This window comes from Tupaia chinensis, unplaced genomic scaffold, assembly GCF_000334495.1.
Source record: "Tupaia chinensis unplaced genomic scaffold, TupChi_1.0 Scaffold000147_1, whole genome shotgun sequence".
Classification (NCBI taxonomy): Eukaryota; Metazoa; Chordata; class Mammalia; order Scandentia; family Tupaiidae; genus Tupaia; species Tupaia belangeri.
The window spans coordinates 440,139-457,477 of record NW_006159617.1 but is presented as its reverse complement, the minus strand read 5'-3'; the positions used below and the strand labels follow the sequence as shown (position 1 = coordinate 457,477).

Sequence of the window (17,339 nt, the reverse complement as noted above, 5' to 3'; positions counted from 1 at the left end):
ATGTCATGACTTTTCCGTTAACCCAATATAAGCAAAAATGTTGGGGGAGTGGGGGAGGGAAGTCCACTGTCAGAAAGGCTTGACCACAAAGAAGAGTTCAGAGAGATAGACAGCTGCCCCTTCTACTAAGAAAAAACAGGCAGACCCAGCTGAGAAAAATTTGGGATAGAAAGATAAACACTCTCTCACACACTTTAGACCATATACCAAAATCTGGAGATTTTATTTTAAATCTATTATGAGAATCAAAAGCAAGCAGTAACTCCTTTCTCTGTACTTTTTGGTCCAGAACAATTACACCTCTACCTCCCCCCCACACACTAACCATTCCTAATAGAACACAAACAGTCCAGCCTTAGTGGCACAGATAGCAGCTTAAAAATTGCAATATTGGAAGCCACATGGCCAAGTTCAGGTTCAAATCCTGACCTTGTCAACCTGAAACAGGTTGACTGTGTTTGTTCACCCCAAATCCTGGTGAGCTGGGCGATCATGACGTGAACAAGACCCACCTACGCTGTGACTCTGCAAGCTCTCTCATACTTGTTACCCTGAAAAAGAAAAAAGCAAAAACCTCAAGAAACTGCTGTAGGGACCAGCAGTTAGTGTAATGGCTATGTTGCTGGACTCCCATGTAGTGAACCACGGTTTGAGTCCCGGACCTGGTGACTTAAACTCACGTCGGGCACGTGTGCGTGCGTGCCCAAGATCCCAAGAGGAGAATGGAGGAGAAGGGATTACGGCGTGGCCATCCCCCCTGGGGGGTGATTTCTCACATTCTGTCTCTCTGTCTCGGTCTTTCTGGTGGGCACACGTGCCCTATAGCAAAAACATCTCCAAAAACAAAACAAAGAAACAAACTGCTGTTATTTCCTACACTACCACTTTCCTACTCCCAACTACCGTCCCCATTTCTCTCATCCTCTTGATCTCAAAACCATGACTTCTAATATCTCCTTGGCCCACTCTAACTACAATTTTACCCCACTACTGTACACCTCTAGTCAGAGACCTAAGAGTGCCTCCCGAATTTACTAAGTCCAGAGGTTAACACTCAACCTACCATGAGTACACTTGAAGCAAAGCATCTACTAGTTACACCTTTCTCTTTGTGAATAAGTTACTTTACTTGCTTTCAAGGACTGTTCTTAGTACACACTTAACTACTGAATATACTTGTTCATCTTTGCATTTCATCCAATTCCTCAAATCTCGTTTGCCTTGTTTGGCTCTTCTCTTGCTCTTAAACTAATAGCTGTAACATTAGTAATCCTACCGGCTGTACCTTTAAAACATACCCCAAATATGAGTACTACTTACCACCTCCACTGCTACCAACTGTGTCCACACCCCTGTAACCTCTTACCTAGAATACTACCTCCTAACAGTCTCCCTGCTTCCACCCTGGTGCCCCTTAGTCCAGTGGCTATCACCTGGTAACCTGTTAGAAATGTGAATTCTCTCACAGCCCCACTCTGGGACTGGGACGCAAAAAGTGTACAGGCCAAACACCAGTCACTCTACCCCCTCACATCTCTCCAATCGTATTCCCTAAACTCATCTTTCTCAGCCATACTGGACACCTTGTGTTCTACAACATACTCAGAACATTCACATCTCCTTAGTTATCCTTCTTCCTGGAAAGTTGTTCACCTCCTCCCCACCCCGTCCTTGCCCCCATATTCTTCAAGTCTGCTCAAGTATCAATGTCACCTTCTCAATGAGGCCTTCTCTGACTACCCTATTAAAACTTAAGAGCACCCCCTCCCTGACCTAGCTTCCATAATATGCTGTATTTTTCACCCAAGTACTTACCATTACTGGGCAGGCAATTTTAGTATTTTGTTTACTGTCTCCCCTGTACAAGCCCTATAAGACCTTTATTTACTGCTATACCTTGAGCAACCAGAAAAGAACCTGGTACTCAGTTCAATAAATGTTGACCTTCTGAGGCATCAATTGCTTATGAGAAAAGTAAAGAGAACTTGAGGAGGAATATTTGATGTTACTTTAAATAATAGCAAAAGACAATTCTAGAACAGAAATATGAAAGAAAAACCATACAGAACAAAATGCTGTAAGAGCAACGGGGGGAACAATGCAGTTTTTGACATTTGTAATATTTACAAGACTTTAGAACTGAATCAAGAAAGAATGGGAGGGTTTACAAAAGTTAAAAAAGAAAAATAAATACCATGTGCAACACCAGAGATGGGAAGATGTGCTAAGTATAGGTTTTCACAAAGTGTAATAAATAGAGCAGTCAAGTTAATAAGGATAGACTAGTAAAACTGAGAAAAGCTAGATTAACAACTTCAGAGACTTCTTTAAGTCAGGACTACCTGTGGACTTCTAACATGTCTAATCTCTCAGAGAGGAAGTAAAACATGCATTATTTTCTTTGCCTTAACCATATATATGTGTGATGGCACACACAGCCCAGCTTCATTTTTGTCACTAACATACTTTTACCTATTCTGTCACAATTTGCCTATTAATTAACATAGTATCAATGTCTTCCAAACAAGACGTCTTTCATTATTCTATTTAAACCAAGCCTGACACTCAAGAGTCTAAATACAAAGAAGAGGCCTGCTGTCATTTATCTGATTGTTCAGTATTTTCAACACTATGTTAAGATCTTTCCCAAGACTCCACTAAAGAAATAAAGTCCTGAAATCTTAACCTCAGTGGTCCATTTTTTCCATTTATATGAAAAACTCAGTGTAAGAATAATTTGATTCTACAAACTATTTTGTTTCTTTTTAGTGCTTTTAAGAATTTTAAGAGAGGAGCAGCAGATGGTATAGTGGTTACATTGCTGGACTCCCAAATGCCTGACCATGGTTTGAGTCCCTGGCTTAAAATTCATGCTGAGTGTATGTGTGTGCATGCCCAAAATCCCAGAAGAAGGGACTACGGCATGCTCACCCCCCCCCCCGGGGTGATTCTTATTTTTCCTCTGTCTCTGTCTCTCTCTAGCAAGAGCACATGCCCTATGGCAAAAACTTTTAAAACAAAAAAATTTAATTGCTTTGAACTCCTTAACAAATATTTAGATCTAAGACAAACATATTAGAAACAAACAACAAAAAAAAAATCATACCACTATACCTACTTGGGATACTTATCAGTCTAGTGTACCTTGTAAGCCTTACGATGTTTATAATAGATCAATATGCCTTTCTCAAAGTCAAACTCCTAGTCAGGTACTAAATAAAAAATATGCAGCACATAGCTCCCATACCTTCTCAGTATACTTTGTTTTTTTTTGTTTGTTTGTTTTTTGTGTTTTTTTTGTTTGTTTTTTCTTTTTAAAGAGAGATTTGTGCTATATGGCACATGTGCTCACCAGAGAAACAGAGAAACAGAAAGTGAGAAATCACCCCCCAGGGGGGATGGCCACACCAAAATCCCTTCTCCTCCGTTCTTCTCTTGGGATCTTGAGCATGCATGCATACGTGCCCGGCATGAGTTTAAGCCACCAGGTCTGGAACTTGAACCACAGTTGACTATGTGGAAGATCCAGCGACATAGTCATTACGTCATCTGTTGGTCCCGTGTACTGTCTTTTTAATACTCCACAATACAACATATACAAGATTTTAATTGAAGAAGCTTGGAAAATTAATAACCTGTGATAAAAACTGGGGTGGATCAAGTTGGCCTTTAAGAGACATGGTTAGAGAAAGTAAACTGAAGACACCTTTTTCTTTCTACAAAAGAGGCAAGACAAACCAAGTGTAAAAGCTAGAGATTTATTGTTATTTTTTGATTAATAAATCATCAAATTGGTTATGACACTATCCCACACTGTATTACCACCATTCACCAGTACAAAAGTTTTTAAACCAGACTGAGGCATCAGGTAGAAAGAGCAAAGACACATGAATACCATCCGTAACAACCTTGTCTACTCATGCCTCCACCCAGACCTTTGTACCTGTTTTCCTCCGGGGAAAAGTGTCAGAACAGTGTATGGACTGGTGGGCAACCTGGCCTCTTGACTTTTTTTTTCAATAGCAAGCAACTTATACGAGTAATGGAATTCAACTTGTGTTTCCCTTGATTTTACTGGTCTGACCTCATTTTAGGTTACTTTAACATTTTAATTTCCTGTAACTGTTGTACATGAGAGAATATAATGACCTAAGAGAATACTGAACCAGAGTCAGCCAAATACATTACTGACCCTAAATTATGTTTTAATTGGTCCTAAAGGAATGTACCACCCCAATAGTTGAGAGGCAAACAGAACTTTTTCGGGGAAGAAAAAGGCTGTAGAATAGCCAAAATGTACTCAACATCGTTAAAACGGCTCTTTGTTTTTCACCCCTGAATGATACTTCTTTACTACACTATATGCACAGAAATCCTAACAGAATCTTGTTTGCCAGTATTATTTAGGCTGGCCCAATCCAGGATGGATAGATTCCACCGCCCCACCCCGCCCCCCCTACCCCCTTCCTCTGAGGCTCTGAAAAGCACAATATTTAACTATTTCTTAATAGAACTACCAAAACACTTCAGAAACAAGTGGCTCACAAATCATTTCAAATTCATGTATTGCCTGTGCATGAGAAAACTGATAAACCCAAAAGATAGTTCTATTTTTTTATATGGCGATTAAAAAGAATTGAAACATCAAGACACTTTCAGTGAAAGCAACATTTCAATTACAAATTGTAATGCCTGTTAAACTACCTACGGGAGAAGCTGAAAAGTCCTAGGCAAATGCACTTCTGGGTATACTACAGTGCTCCTTCAGTCCACACAAAGATTAAGGTAATTTACAGTAAATCTGTGAATGCTGAGACAATGTTACATTATGTTGTCTGTACAATTAAATGTCCTTAAGGAGAGATAACCAGAATCAGTTTTTCTACTATATTTTCAACAAACCTGACTAACCGGCACTTTTGCTGAGAGATGTTTATCAAAGATGCTGTAAGATTCTATGCAATTTGGAAATACTCTGCTTTAAGAGTATTCCTTATTTTTACTTTTTTGGTTACAGGTGTTTTGTTCAGATAACCTATTGCGGTATGTTTCTAGAAATGCAGTCCCAAATGTGCATACTCTATATTGTATACAAATAAAGCAAAAATTGTCAGTATAAATCTTACAGCATTTTGTTTGCAAAAATACATGCCAAAGTCACAATAAGCAATATTGTACCACAAATTATAGAGCGCAAATGATTTGCTTCTTTTTAATGCTTTTATTCTACATAAATTACTACCATAGGCTAATGTTTAAAAAGCAAATAAATGGACAGATGCAGGACAAAAATCTGTTCACCCAATTATAAAAGGTGATGTTTTTAAAAAATTACAATAAATGCAGAAGTGTTGGATGCATGCAAGAGCCTTAAATGAAAAAGCATTGATTCCCACTGTTCCAAAAAAAAAAAACCACAGAAAATCCCACACATCTTACTGCACTCCACCTTAAAATGCGTCATACTGGGTTGTTTATAACAGCACAGAATCCCAAGAGTCAAAATGAAATAAAGCGGGTATTTTAAAGATTTAAGAGCCGTTATCAAAAATAAATTACATTTTTTTCAAGATACAGAAATGCTGCTATGATGGCTGTGAGCCCAGTAACCTTTCAATAGCTGCATTGATATCACCTCCTGTTGCTATTAGTGCTTGCAAGTTTGCTTCACGGTTCAAAAATCCCATTGCACTGAGTTGTTCCAGTTGTTGCTGAAATCTGACTTCTGGATTCTGTAGCTATTAAAAAAATAATAATAATAAAATTCTAAGGAAGACCAGTAAGTGTCACACCTAAATAACTCTTCAAAACTTTTAACTGCTTTTCAAAATGTTATGTTGATCCACTGAGCTTTGAAGTAACTGTTCTCTTCTGAAACAAATCCAACATATTTAAAAGTCTATTAGCACTTTGTTAATTTTAATAGTCTAGTTTAGACCTAAACAACTGTGTCAAATAAGTCACATAACTCTGCTTTGGGGGGAAAGGTGGCTTACATTCCAAACATTATTTGAGAGGTTCATGAACATTCAGAAAAGTCTAAATGTATATAAGCAAATAACTCGGATTATTTTGTGTAGCTACTGACCAACTTAGTAACAATAAAAGCTTCATGTATAAAATTCTAAAGTTCTAATGACGCTTAGAAGGTGGGTTCAATTTTCGCACTAGCCGGTCAATTCTTAATTCTACTTTTAGGTCCACAAATGATATGTAATCCTAATAATTCAGCTGCAGCAAATCTTTCTTCAGAAATGAGGCATAACAAGAATACATAAATGACCAATCAATCTTCGCAAAACTGATAATGGGGAAGCTTTGTAGGTTGTTCAATTTATGTAACAATCCTGTGCAACAGCTGAAATATATTTTACTTACAAATTCCATGAATACTTACTGAGTACCTACCATGAGTCAGAAACTATACTAGGTGCTGGAAATACATATACATATGAGATAAAACTTTGCCTTATATATTGTATTAAGGCTTAAAATCAGAAAGATAGGGGCCAACAGATGGCATGGTGTTTAAGGTGCTGAACTGTGGTTTGTGTTCTGGACTAAGTGGCTTGAAAATTATGCTGGGCAAGTTCTCCTGAATGCCCAAAATCTCGATAGGAGAATGGAGAAGAAAGGATTGTGGTATGGCCATTCCCTTTGGGGGTAATTTCTCACTCTTCCTGTCTCTGTCTTTCTCTGTTTGGTGAGTACACACACCCTATGACAAAAAAAATAAAAAATAAAAATCAGAAAGCAACTAGTGGACCTCAAAACATTTTTTCCATACACAGGTTGAGGTTCAACCCCACGTAACTGGTTTGAACTGGTAAACATCTTTGTATAATGGCACATTCTTAGTAAGGCCAATAAACACTTGCAGATGCAAGAACATTAGGCAGTCTATATTTTTTTAGCCACATTTGTGAGGTGTATAAATGTAACACGAGTTATCACAGGTAGTGTGATGGCGAGTGGGCTGAAATACGATTTTTTCAAAGTAAAAAAGGACGAGAATATAGTTGTCCTGGCAGTATTTGAGATAATCAAGTTTTTAACTCCTCCCTGACAAACTTTCACATAACAAACCTATTTAAAAGGATTCAAACTGGGACTCAAAAAAATAAATGCATTTAAAAAAGTAATTCCTTTAAAAAAAAAAGGCATTAAATGATAGAATCCCTTTCCTTCAACTATAACAATGTAATATAACACTTTTTTACCCTTTTTTCTTCTTTCTGGAAGTTTCTAAATTTTAACATTAAGGAATATAAGACTTGAACAAAGAACTTACCTGAGGATTTACTCCAGCAAGAGCCTGCAGCATTTGCTGAATAAACTGCTGGTGTCCAGGTTCAGTGGTTCCTGCTGTGGGGCTTGTGTTTTCACTAGGTGCAGCGCTAGACCCACTGGTTCCTGAAGAACCTCCAGTGCTTCCTAATGCCCCTAGCCCAGGAGTAAACCTAGGTAGGGAAAACACAAATAGGTCATAAATCTAAACTCCTGCAAAACTAGACCACATACATTATATTTTTATACCATAATAGCTAAGTTATCTTCAAGTATCTTTAACTTTAAAAGCTCTTGACTTGGGGCCAGCAGGTGGCATGGTGGTTAAGGCGCTAAACTCCAAACATGGCTGAACACAGTTCAAATCCAAGACCTGACACCTTGCTTTCTTACTTTACCTTTCTCTCTCTCTGGTCAAATTTTAAAAATAACAACAAATAAATCAGTAATTATTTAATTTTAAAAAAAGAAAGAAAATTCTGACTTAAGAGCAATCTCAAGGCAGAAAGCTATTACATGAGAGTCTCAGAGAAAGTAATCATGCATTTTCACATCTTCCCAAATAAGCTTACCCCGGGATTAGGCCAGGGGCTTCTGTTGCTAACGTCTGTAAACCCTGCTGGATCTGTAACAAGGCCTGCATTGCTCTAGGGTTTGACATTGCTGATAATGTGTCAGGATTCTGCATCTGAGGAAGAAAGAAAACCAGGAGTTATAAAGGAATTAATTAAAATCAATGAAGGTAAATTTTTTAAGGCTTTCTTTGTTATAGTTTTGGAGATAATCTAAAACCTTACTTCTAGACACTGGTAATCCGTAATTTCTTTGCAAAATAAACACAAGTACCTTCTCTTTGATTCAAAAACCTAGTGTGTAAATCATTACCTAATTTCTTCCTAAATCCATTATGAAAGCCATTTTCATAATAGAAGCCACAACTGTTCCTCTTTTCCAACAGAAGATGAAATACTATTTCTAAGACACAACTTCCAAATGCACATTTATACAACAAAGTAATAGATAAAAGCCACATATTCCTCCTCAAGTATTGTCTTGCTGATGTTAAAATTTTACCAATAAGGTACATTCTAAAACAACAGTTCCAAATTTTAAGTTACTACATGTATCCTGAGTTTTGCTTCACTACTTCCAAATATACACCACTTGAATAACCAAAAAAAGAGAGGCTTACATCATTACAGTAGATCAAGGATGCTAACCAATCTTGAGAAATGGTTTATAGGTCTGGGATCATTTGCCTAATATTTAAAGCCCTAGAACTACCAATTTCAAAAACACCAAGACTGACTTCCTTTTTATCTTTTTAAATAATAAATACCACGGCACTCTGAAGTACTTTTTAAAAAATATAACCTTCCTTACATGACAACACTGACAATTTTAATCTTCCTAATTCCAAGTATGAGGGAATGAGTTCTACCCCTTGGAAACAAACAATCTATTTTCATTTCTTCCAATTTGGAAGAAATTTAAAACATTAAAAAAAAAAAAACCACGGTAAAGTAGGATAGGGTAGCTCATTCCAGTTACCTGAGATTAGCTACAGCATAACATGACACAAGGAAACATGACACAAGGAAACACTTTGAAGTTAGTGAAAAGAAATGGTTTATGGTATTAACAAAGCATTCAAAGTCCTAAGTCCTCAAAAGCAAAATCAAAATGGCTCTTTCCTCAGAATTTGTTTCAGAAACATAAGCAAAAGGTCAGCTGTGACATGGGGCTCAATTAAGATCAAGCTGAATTCTCTGTGAACCGACTGTATTATCAGGCTCTATTCTATGTTTTGCTATCAGCCAGAAGAACAAGGAAAATGTTTACCATCGAACCTTTTCAAGCAAATCATTATCGAAGATAGCTAGCATCTTTTCTTACTCACTTGTTGGAGAAAAGTTGGGAGCTGTTGTCTCATTTGTTCTTGAAGCTGAGGATTTCCAGCAAATAGGGGATTATTCAGCATCATCTATGGGGCAAGTGTTCAAACAATTTTAACTGGAAATATCTGAAACAAGTAATGTATACCTTGTTTAATATTCTATCTTCCCCCAAGTGTCTAAGCTAGCACTTACGGAGGAAGATAGAACATAAATAAAAAAGGAGAAGGGAAGATACTGTCCACAAGAGGATCTCCAGGAAAAAGCAAAAATACGAGGCATCGTCTCTCAATGACAATGGTGATCATGATAATGACATGCAATATCCTAACAAAAATTAAGCAATTATTTTCTTACGGCTTTTCCTTGAAGAAAGGTGAATATTTGCCCTTAAAAAAAAAAAAAGACCATAACTGGCATTCATGAGGATACATAATCTACGCTGACAGAATAATCATAAACATCAATACTTAAGACTATATACATGGCTTGCTTAGAAACCTCAGTCAATACACAAGTGGCAAGCACAGAGAAATCCAAATCTGGAACCACTAAATCTACCTGCCTCCTACAAAACAGCTAGTTTTAGGTCCAGAAAAATAACAACACAAAACAGCAACCAACTTGCCAGAAAAATGGAGCTGCTAGGTGAAAATCAGCTTGGACTAGCACCAACAGTCCTCTGGGGAAAGTGTTAAAATGCTTTAAGATTTGAAAGATGTAAATCCATTGGAGAACGCCAAGATTAGCATTTGATTTTCACCTCACTACCACCAGAAACGAGAAAAGTGGCTTATCTCCTAACTTTCAAGTAGGTTTTAGGAATTTATAAGCCTGAGTCAGTATTAACATGATGTTGGTTACCTAAAATAAGATTGCAATACACAATCAGCATAACCAGAAACTAATAAAATTCCCACAGCTTCAAAAAAGACAAATTTTCTATCATTTTCCTCAGCCAAGTGAAAAGTCAACTAACAATGATTTACTGACTTCCCAGTTTACATGTCCAAAGTCTGGGGAGGAAATGATCTTTGCCCTCAAGTAGCTACCCAATTTAAGAACAACTACATGTAAATGATGGAAGTAGAGAGCATTCCCCACTCCCTCCTTTGGTTCATCTATTGTTGCAAAGTGGATTATTTATTCCAACACAGTTAACAAACAGAAGTCAGAAGCCTTTTTATGAACAGACAGCATTTTTTTTCTCAGTTACAATAAGTTCACAATAACTAAACTAATACCTGCTTAAGGTCAACAAACCTTCCTTATTGGTTCCAAATGCTTACTATAGAATATATTAATGAATTTATTATATTTATCTTCATTTATGTCATTTAATCTAGAAAAAAGCATGTAAACTTAAATATATTCTTTCTTAGAAAACCATCTCATTTGATTATTTCTCCTAGCTTACCTGGCTACTTATATCACAATGAATAGTTTTTATACTCGACTTCTTTTAAAAATATTTAGAAATCAAAAGCGGAACAAACTACAAACTGGTTAATTTGTAGATGTTTCTAAATTGTCTATAAAAGATCTCCATATCTTGCATTCTTTGTCAATATTTTGCTTTAGGATGAAAACAGTGGGGCCAGCAGGTGGCTTGGTGGTTAAAGATGCTGGACTCCCACGTGGCCGACTGCGGTTCGAGTCCCAGACCTGGCAGCTTGCTTCCTCTCTCTGTCCCCCTCTGGTTAAACTAAGTAAACACACAAAGTTAAATGGCTCATCTGCTGTCAAAAATGGCTCTGATTAGTAAATTGGAGCATTTAAATACTAGTAACTCAGTCTGTAATTTTTCATATAAATAAAACAATCTTTCATAAAATGTACCTACAATATGCCAAAGTTTAAATAAAAAAATCTTAATATGTGTTCTTTCAGGGACCAGCAGTTAGCTTAATGGCTATATTGTCGACCAGGGTTTGAGTCCCAGACTCGGTAGCTTAAACTCACACTGGGCGCATGTGCGTGTGTGTCCAGTAACTCAAGAGGAGAAAGAAAGAGAAGGGATTGCAGTGTGGCCATCCCCCCTGGGGGGGTGATTTCTCGCTTTCTGTCTCTCTGTCTTTCAGGGCAAGCACACGCGCCCTATAGCAAATACCTCCCCTCCCCCCAAAAAAAGTGTTCTTTCCAATTCCACAAACTTTCTAAGAAATTATTAGTTTGGCATTACAACCCAGACATCTCCTATATACTTGAATCAATATGGTCTAGGGCTTAAAAAAAAAAAAAAAAAAAAAAAAAAAAACAGAAACAAAAACAAATGAAGAAAAGCAATTAACTATTAGTACTACAAAAATTTAAGAAATTGGATTAACCATGAAGGAAAATATTTCAAATTCTTAACACTCTACAGAAGCCATTTTAATAACTAGCCAGGGACCAGCAGATGGCATAATGGTTATGTCGCTGGACTTTCCACATAGTCAACCACGTTTCAAGTCCCAGACCTGGGCAGCTTAAAACTCCAGGCATATGTGCATGTGTGTGTTCAAACTGCAGCATGACCAACTCCCCCCCCCCATTGGGGGGAAAAGGGGAAAGTGATTTCTCGTTTTCTGTCTCTCTGGAGAGTGCTCACACCCTATAGGAAAATATCTCTCTAAAAAAATAAAATAAAATAAAGGAAGAAGCCACGGGCCTTCAGGACAGGGTTCCACATGGCTACTGTGAACTAGATTTTTAAGGGAATGAAGATTTTCTACTAATAATTCAGCCTCTAACAAACGAGCTAGCGGTAAAAAATAAAATAAAATAAATAGCTAGCAAGTACAAACTCCAGATGATCATGGCTTCACAGGTTCCACGGATTTTCAAGCCCAGTGGCACAGAACCTAAGGAGTACATCACTGGAAACTTAGGATGGGGGGAAAAGGCACCCCAGGAAATTATTTCAAAATCTCTAACGATGGGACCCAAGCATCAATATTGGTTTTAAAGATCCCCAAGTGATCATGAATGTTCAGCCTGTGTTGAGATCCACATGGTCTTTTCAGAAACAAATAAAACTATGAATCAATTAATGAAGGACCAGCATACTAACTTTTGGAGGGAGGGGAGATCTATAATGAAGAGTGAGACATTGTTCTCAAATTCCCCTATAGCTTTAATAAAAACTTTCAAGGTTATGTTACAACTGCCATTTTGAACATGACTCAAAATCTGAGTGAACTATTTAATTTCAAAAGTATTGGGACCAGCAGTTGGCGTAATGGCTATGTCTCTGGACTCCCATGTAGTTGACCGCGGTTCGAATCCTGGACCCAGTGACTTAAACTCATGCCAAGCATGTGTGCATGTGCGCCCAAGATCCTGAGAGGAGAATGGAGGAGAAGGGATTGTGGCGTGGCCATCCCCACTGGAGGCTGATTTCTCGATTTCTGTCTCTCTCTCTCTGGCTTTCTGGTGAGCACACGTGCCCTATAGCAAAAACCTCTCCAAAAAAAAAAAAAGTATTAGCAGTTAACTATAACTGCTTTCAAGATTTATATTTCACTGAAGAGTCTATCTTCAAAAGAGCAGGGAGTCAGGTGATGGTAAAGGTAACAGCTGACACTTTGTGAGGCTGACCCATATGGAAAAATTCCTGGTACGAGTCCAGAGGCTACATTCAGTATATGGGGCACACGTGTGTCTGTGATGAGGGCTGGATGAAGCTGGTGGCAGGTCACAGTATCAAAGACCAGTAAAGATTGCTCTTTTTCCCTCTCACTTTCTCTCCTTCATGGAATAAATAAACTTGAAAAAAATAAAAAAAAGGCATTCCAAACTTTTATATTCATCTCCTAACTCAGTACATATATAGTAAAACTATACTTTTTCCCAGTCAATGAATGGCAAAGATGAAACTGTTTTAATTGAATATAAAATATTAATTTACTATAAAGATGAAAAACTGTCCAAAAACTTGGAGCTGTAATTACCTACATTTCTAGTGTGTTAAGATAGCACACTCAGCAAAACACAAATGTAGCCAATTACAGTTACAGGGTTATGTTGTTCCAATTCACACTGCAATCTTTCTGAATTATAAACTCACCTGTGCAGCAAGGTCAGGGTTCTGGCTTAGTGACTGCATCATGCTTCTCATGTATGGGGCAGACAACATATTTTGCATAAGTTGTGGGTTTTCAGTTATTTGTTGCAACAAACTCTGCATTCCTGGTGTGTTGAACATACTAGCTGAAAGTTTGTTTTGAAAAAAAGACATTAAGAAAAAAAAGTCAAATCTGTACAATACAATCAACACAATGTTATTTTACCAACTACAGACAAGTACATATTACCTATCAATTAAACTAAGAAACAATTTTAAAACTAAGATCTCCAAAGTGTAGTCTCAACATATAGCTTCCTTAAGGGTGAGCACCTCATGTACTGAATGTTTCTAATTAAGCCTTAACCCCCCTCCACATACACCAGCTAGCCCTGTTTTTACATTTCTAAATGTTAAGTGGGAAAAAAAAAAATCAAATAGAGACATTTTGTGCAATGTGTAAACAACGTGAAATGTGTATTTCAGTATCGATAAATACCATTTTACTGGCATATTCACTCATTTCTAATTTATAGATGCTTCTGCTCTACCAAAGCAGAGTTGAGCATCTGCAACAGAGGCTATGTGGCACTATCACTGCTTCACACTACTGCTGTTCAACACACAAGTGAGTCAGTTATAACTCATACTACACAAACCATTACAGCATGTCCTTGTTAATGTCTTTACATTATTATCACGTCAGAACAAGGAAAGCATAAAAAGTGGACTATAAATGTGCTTTTAAGGCACAGCACAGTATGGATTATTTTATCAAATGACATGTCAAGACACTGTGTTTATTATACTATGATACTAAAAGACTAAGTACTCATTACAATAGTCTCCAAACAAAGGAAAGCAATCAGGAAAAACAACAAAATTTAAAATGAATTATCTCATCACAGCCATATTTCTTCATGAAAATAAGTTCCAAACAAAGTTTCCAAGTAGCTTGCTTGTTAACCAAAGAAATCCATGTACTAGTGGCAATTAATTACTATTATTAATTAAACCTTGAATACAAAAGCCAAATAAGTATATCCAGAGAAAATATAACTAAGTCCATTAGCCTTCTGGGGAGAACAGTCTCAAGTTAAGGACACTGGGCACATAAAAATTCAAATAAAAATCTGCAAACAGGGGCCAGCAGGTGGCCTGGTGGTTAAGGCACTGGACTTCCACATGGCCGACCATGGTTTGACTCTTGGACCTGACAGCTTGCTTTGTTGCTTTCCCTTTTTCTCCCTCTCAGTGTCTCTCTCTCTCTGGTAAGCACACATGCCCTGTGGTAAATGAAAGAGTGATAATAATAATAATAAAAAACAATTTTTTTGAGAGATTTTTGCTATAGGGCACATGTACTCACTAGAGAGACAGAGACTGAGAAATCACACCGCCCCCCAGGAGAATGGCTACGCTGCAATCCCTTCTCTTTCATTTTCCTCTCAGGATTGTGGGCATGCATGCACAAACACACTCGGCATGAGTTTTAAGTCACCAGGGTTCTGGGACTAGAACCATAGTCAACCATGAGAGTCTGGCACCTTAACTACTGTCACCTGTTGGCCCTGAAAACAAAAAACTTCTTTTAAAAAATGCAAATAATTAGTTTTTTTTTTTTAAGAGGTTTTTATTATAAGGCGTGTGTGCTCGCCAGACAGACAAAAAGAAACAGAGACAGAATGCAAGAAATCACCCCTCGGGGGAATGGCCACGCCACAATGCACAAACATGCGCCTGGCTTGAGTTTAAGCCACCGCGTCTGGGACACAAACTGCAGTTTACTACATAGCCATTACGCCAACTACTGGTCCCACAAATAATTAGTTTCTGATGAGCTGACATATATTACTGATACTGGTTAGCTCTTATTTGAGGAGGCAATGGCAAGTATGAAGTGAATGAAAAATTAGCCTCTATAAATAGTCTACATTAGAACTATGACAAGGTCATATTCAAACAAATTGAGAAAATAGTAATTTGGTACAACTTAAAGCAAAATCTGCTCAGATGCACTGCGGATACTAGGTGGTGGTAAAGTACATGCAGAAGCCCAGCTGTGGTAGCACGGGCAGTAGGGTACCACTGCAGAAGGCTGAAGCCAGATGGAAGGCCTAAGTGCAAATGCCCCCAACCAACCTAAAAAGGCTAACCAACACAGCATATACCATTATTCTAATTAACTGGGAGGCTAGGGCATAGGATCAAATGTCAAGAGCTCAAAAAATATACCTCTGCATTTCTTCCTCTTCCTTCCACACGTGCGTGTGTGTGTGTGTGTGTGTGTGTGTGTGTGTGTGCACTCATTTAAAAAAAAATAGTACAAAGAATTGAAAGAATTTAGTGGAACAAATTTACAAAACTCATAAAAAATAAGGTATTTACAGCTATAGATATGGTTATTCGTTGTCCTATTTATCAGCAAGTACTGTGTGGAAAACATTTTAATCTATCATGTAACTGAAGCAGCAAGAGTTATCAATGATGAACATCATTCACTCTTGTAAACTTAATCACAGTTGATTCCATGAATTCTTATTTAAAATAGCTCAATATCTTAACATGCCCAACCACTGAGCAGGTTGATGGAGATTAAACCTTTATTCTAAATGAGAACAACTATCCAGTCAACATCAAATACTGAGTGACTATAAATCAGCTTTTACTAGTGACTTTGGTAATGTTTCTCAAGGTATTAACCCAAAATTATAAAGCAAGACAGTATTTACATGTAAAACTCAGACTGCTGTAGTCATTTTAACAGCTAGAATTGTTCTAATCACAAGCAATGTTAAATTGCTTTATAAATACTTCTTGTGATGTCAAAAATCACAATAAACAAGACCTGTATTCTCACAAATTCACATTACCACATTTTTCAGACTTCAATGCAACTGTAAAGGAAATTTCATGTTTCAAAATTCATTTGACTATATAATTGAGGAGCTATGACCTAACTTTCAATTTGAACTGATTAATCTGCAATGTAATGAATGACACGTTAAAAGCAGAAGAATTTAACAGAATTTTATAAATGCTATCTGAACTGATGTTATTAAATTATACTTTTACAGTGAGTAAATAAACTGAATAAGTCTTATTACTTATCAGTATTGATAGATGAACATTTGCAATTAATTTAATAAACAGAAAACACTGTGAAGTCCTATTAAGTAAAATGTCATCCTCCCAAAAGAAGCCCATTCCTCTCATTGCTAACTAAGTATGTACAAAGAAAATACTACATTTAATTATCAATATATTTTAAATTTCATCAATATAAATTTTGTAGAAATCTGTTTTCTCTCATGATGAGTCTTGATGTTTCCTCTTGGTCTGCAAATCCAAGCTGGCCTTAAGTGAGCAATTTGTCAACTATTGCTCTGGGACTTCTTAACTTTCCAGAGTGCTCACAGGGCAAAAGAAAAGTCAAGAATTTCATCTTTAGCTTTCCCCATTCCTGACTGCGTCGGGTCTGCTTGCTGGTCTCTGAGGACCTAAAAGTTGACAACAATTTTGCGTTCGGGAGGCTGCTCCCTGCGACTCTGCAGTCGTCACCATGCCACAAAACTCATCATGCACAAAACGAATGTATTGAATTACATCGTAAATGCTATGGATACCACTTGGATTACCCTGAGAAAAAGAGAAAGAAGTCAGGAGGCTCATGAACATTCAAAGAAGGCAAAAAAGATGATTGGTCTGAAGGCTAAGCTCTTTCATAAAGAGTGCCATGCTGAGAAGAAAAAAAAAAATGAAAAAGACTATCAAGATGCATGAAAAGAGGAACACCAAAAAGAATGATGAAAAGACTCCACAAAGAGCAGTACCTGCCTATCTGTTGGACAGAGAAGGACATTACCAGAGAAGAAACCAAAGTTCGAGCCCAGGGAGAAACAGAAGTATTAAAAATTATTCAAACAGGAAAGAGAAAAAAGGCATGGAAGAGGATGGTTACAAAAGTCTTTGTTGGAGATGGCTTTACTAGAAAACCACCTAAATACGAAAGATTCATTAGGCCAGTGGGCTTACTTTTCAAGAAGGCCCACGTTGGGAACCAGCAGTTAGCGTAATGGCTATGTCGCTGGACTCCCACGTAGTCGACCGCG

General features: G+C 37.4%; 1 protein-coding gene across 2 annotated transcripts in view; it reads right to left on the bottom strand.

Moving 5' to 3' along the window:
• Positions 1–3,742: 3,742 nt before the first annotated feature.
• The window catches only part of UBQLN1 (ubiquilin 1), a gene marked incomplete at its 5' end in the record, with an annotated part of 24,022 nt that continues 10,425 nt past the window's right edge, over positions 3,743–17,339 (bottom strand). Inside the window, 5 exon segments of one of the 2 annotated variants that reach the window (XM_014586618.1) lie at positions 3,743–5,738; positions 7,292–7,460; positions 7,860–7,975; positions 9,188–9,271; positions 13,231–13,373. In XM_014586618.1, the coding sequence (XP_014442104.1) occupies positions 5,586–5,738; positions 7,292–7,460; positions 7,860–7,975; positions 9,188–9,271; positions 13,231–13,373 (665 nt within the window). 2 annotated transcript variants of the gene reach the window in all.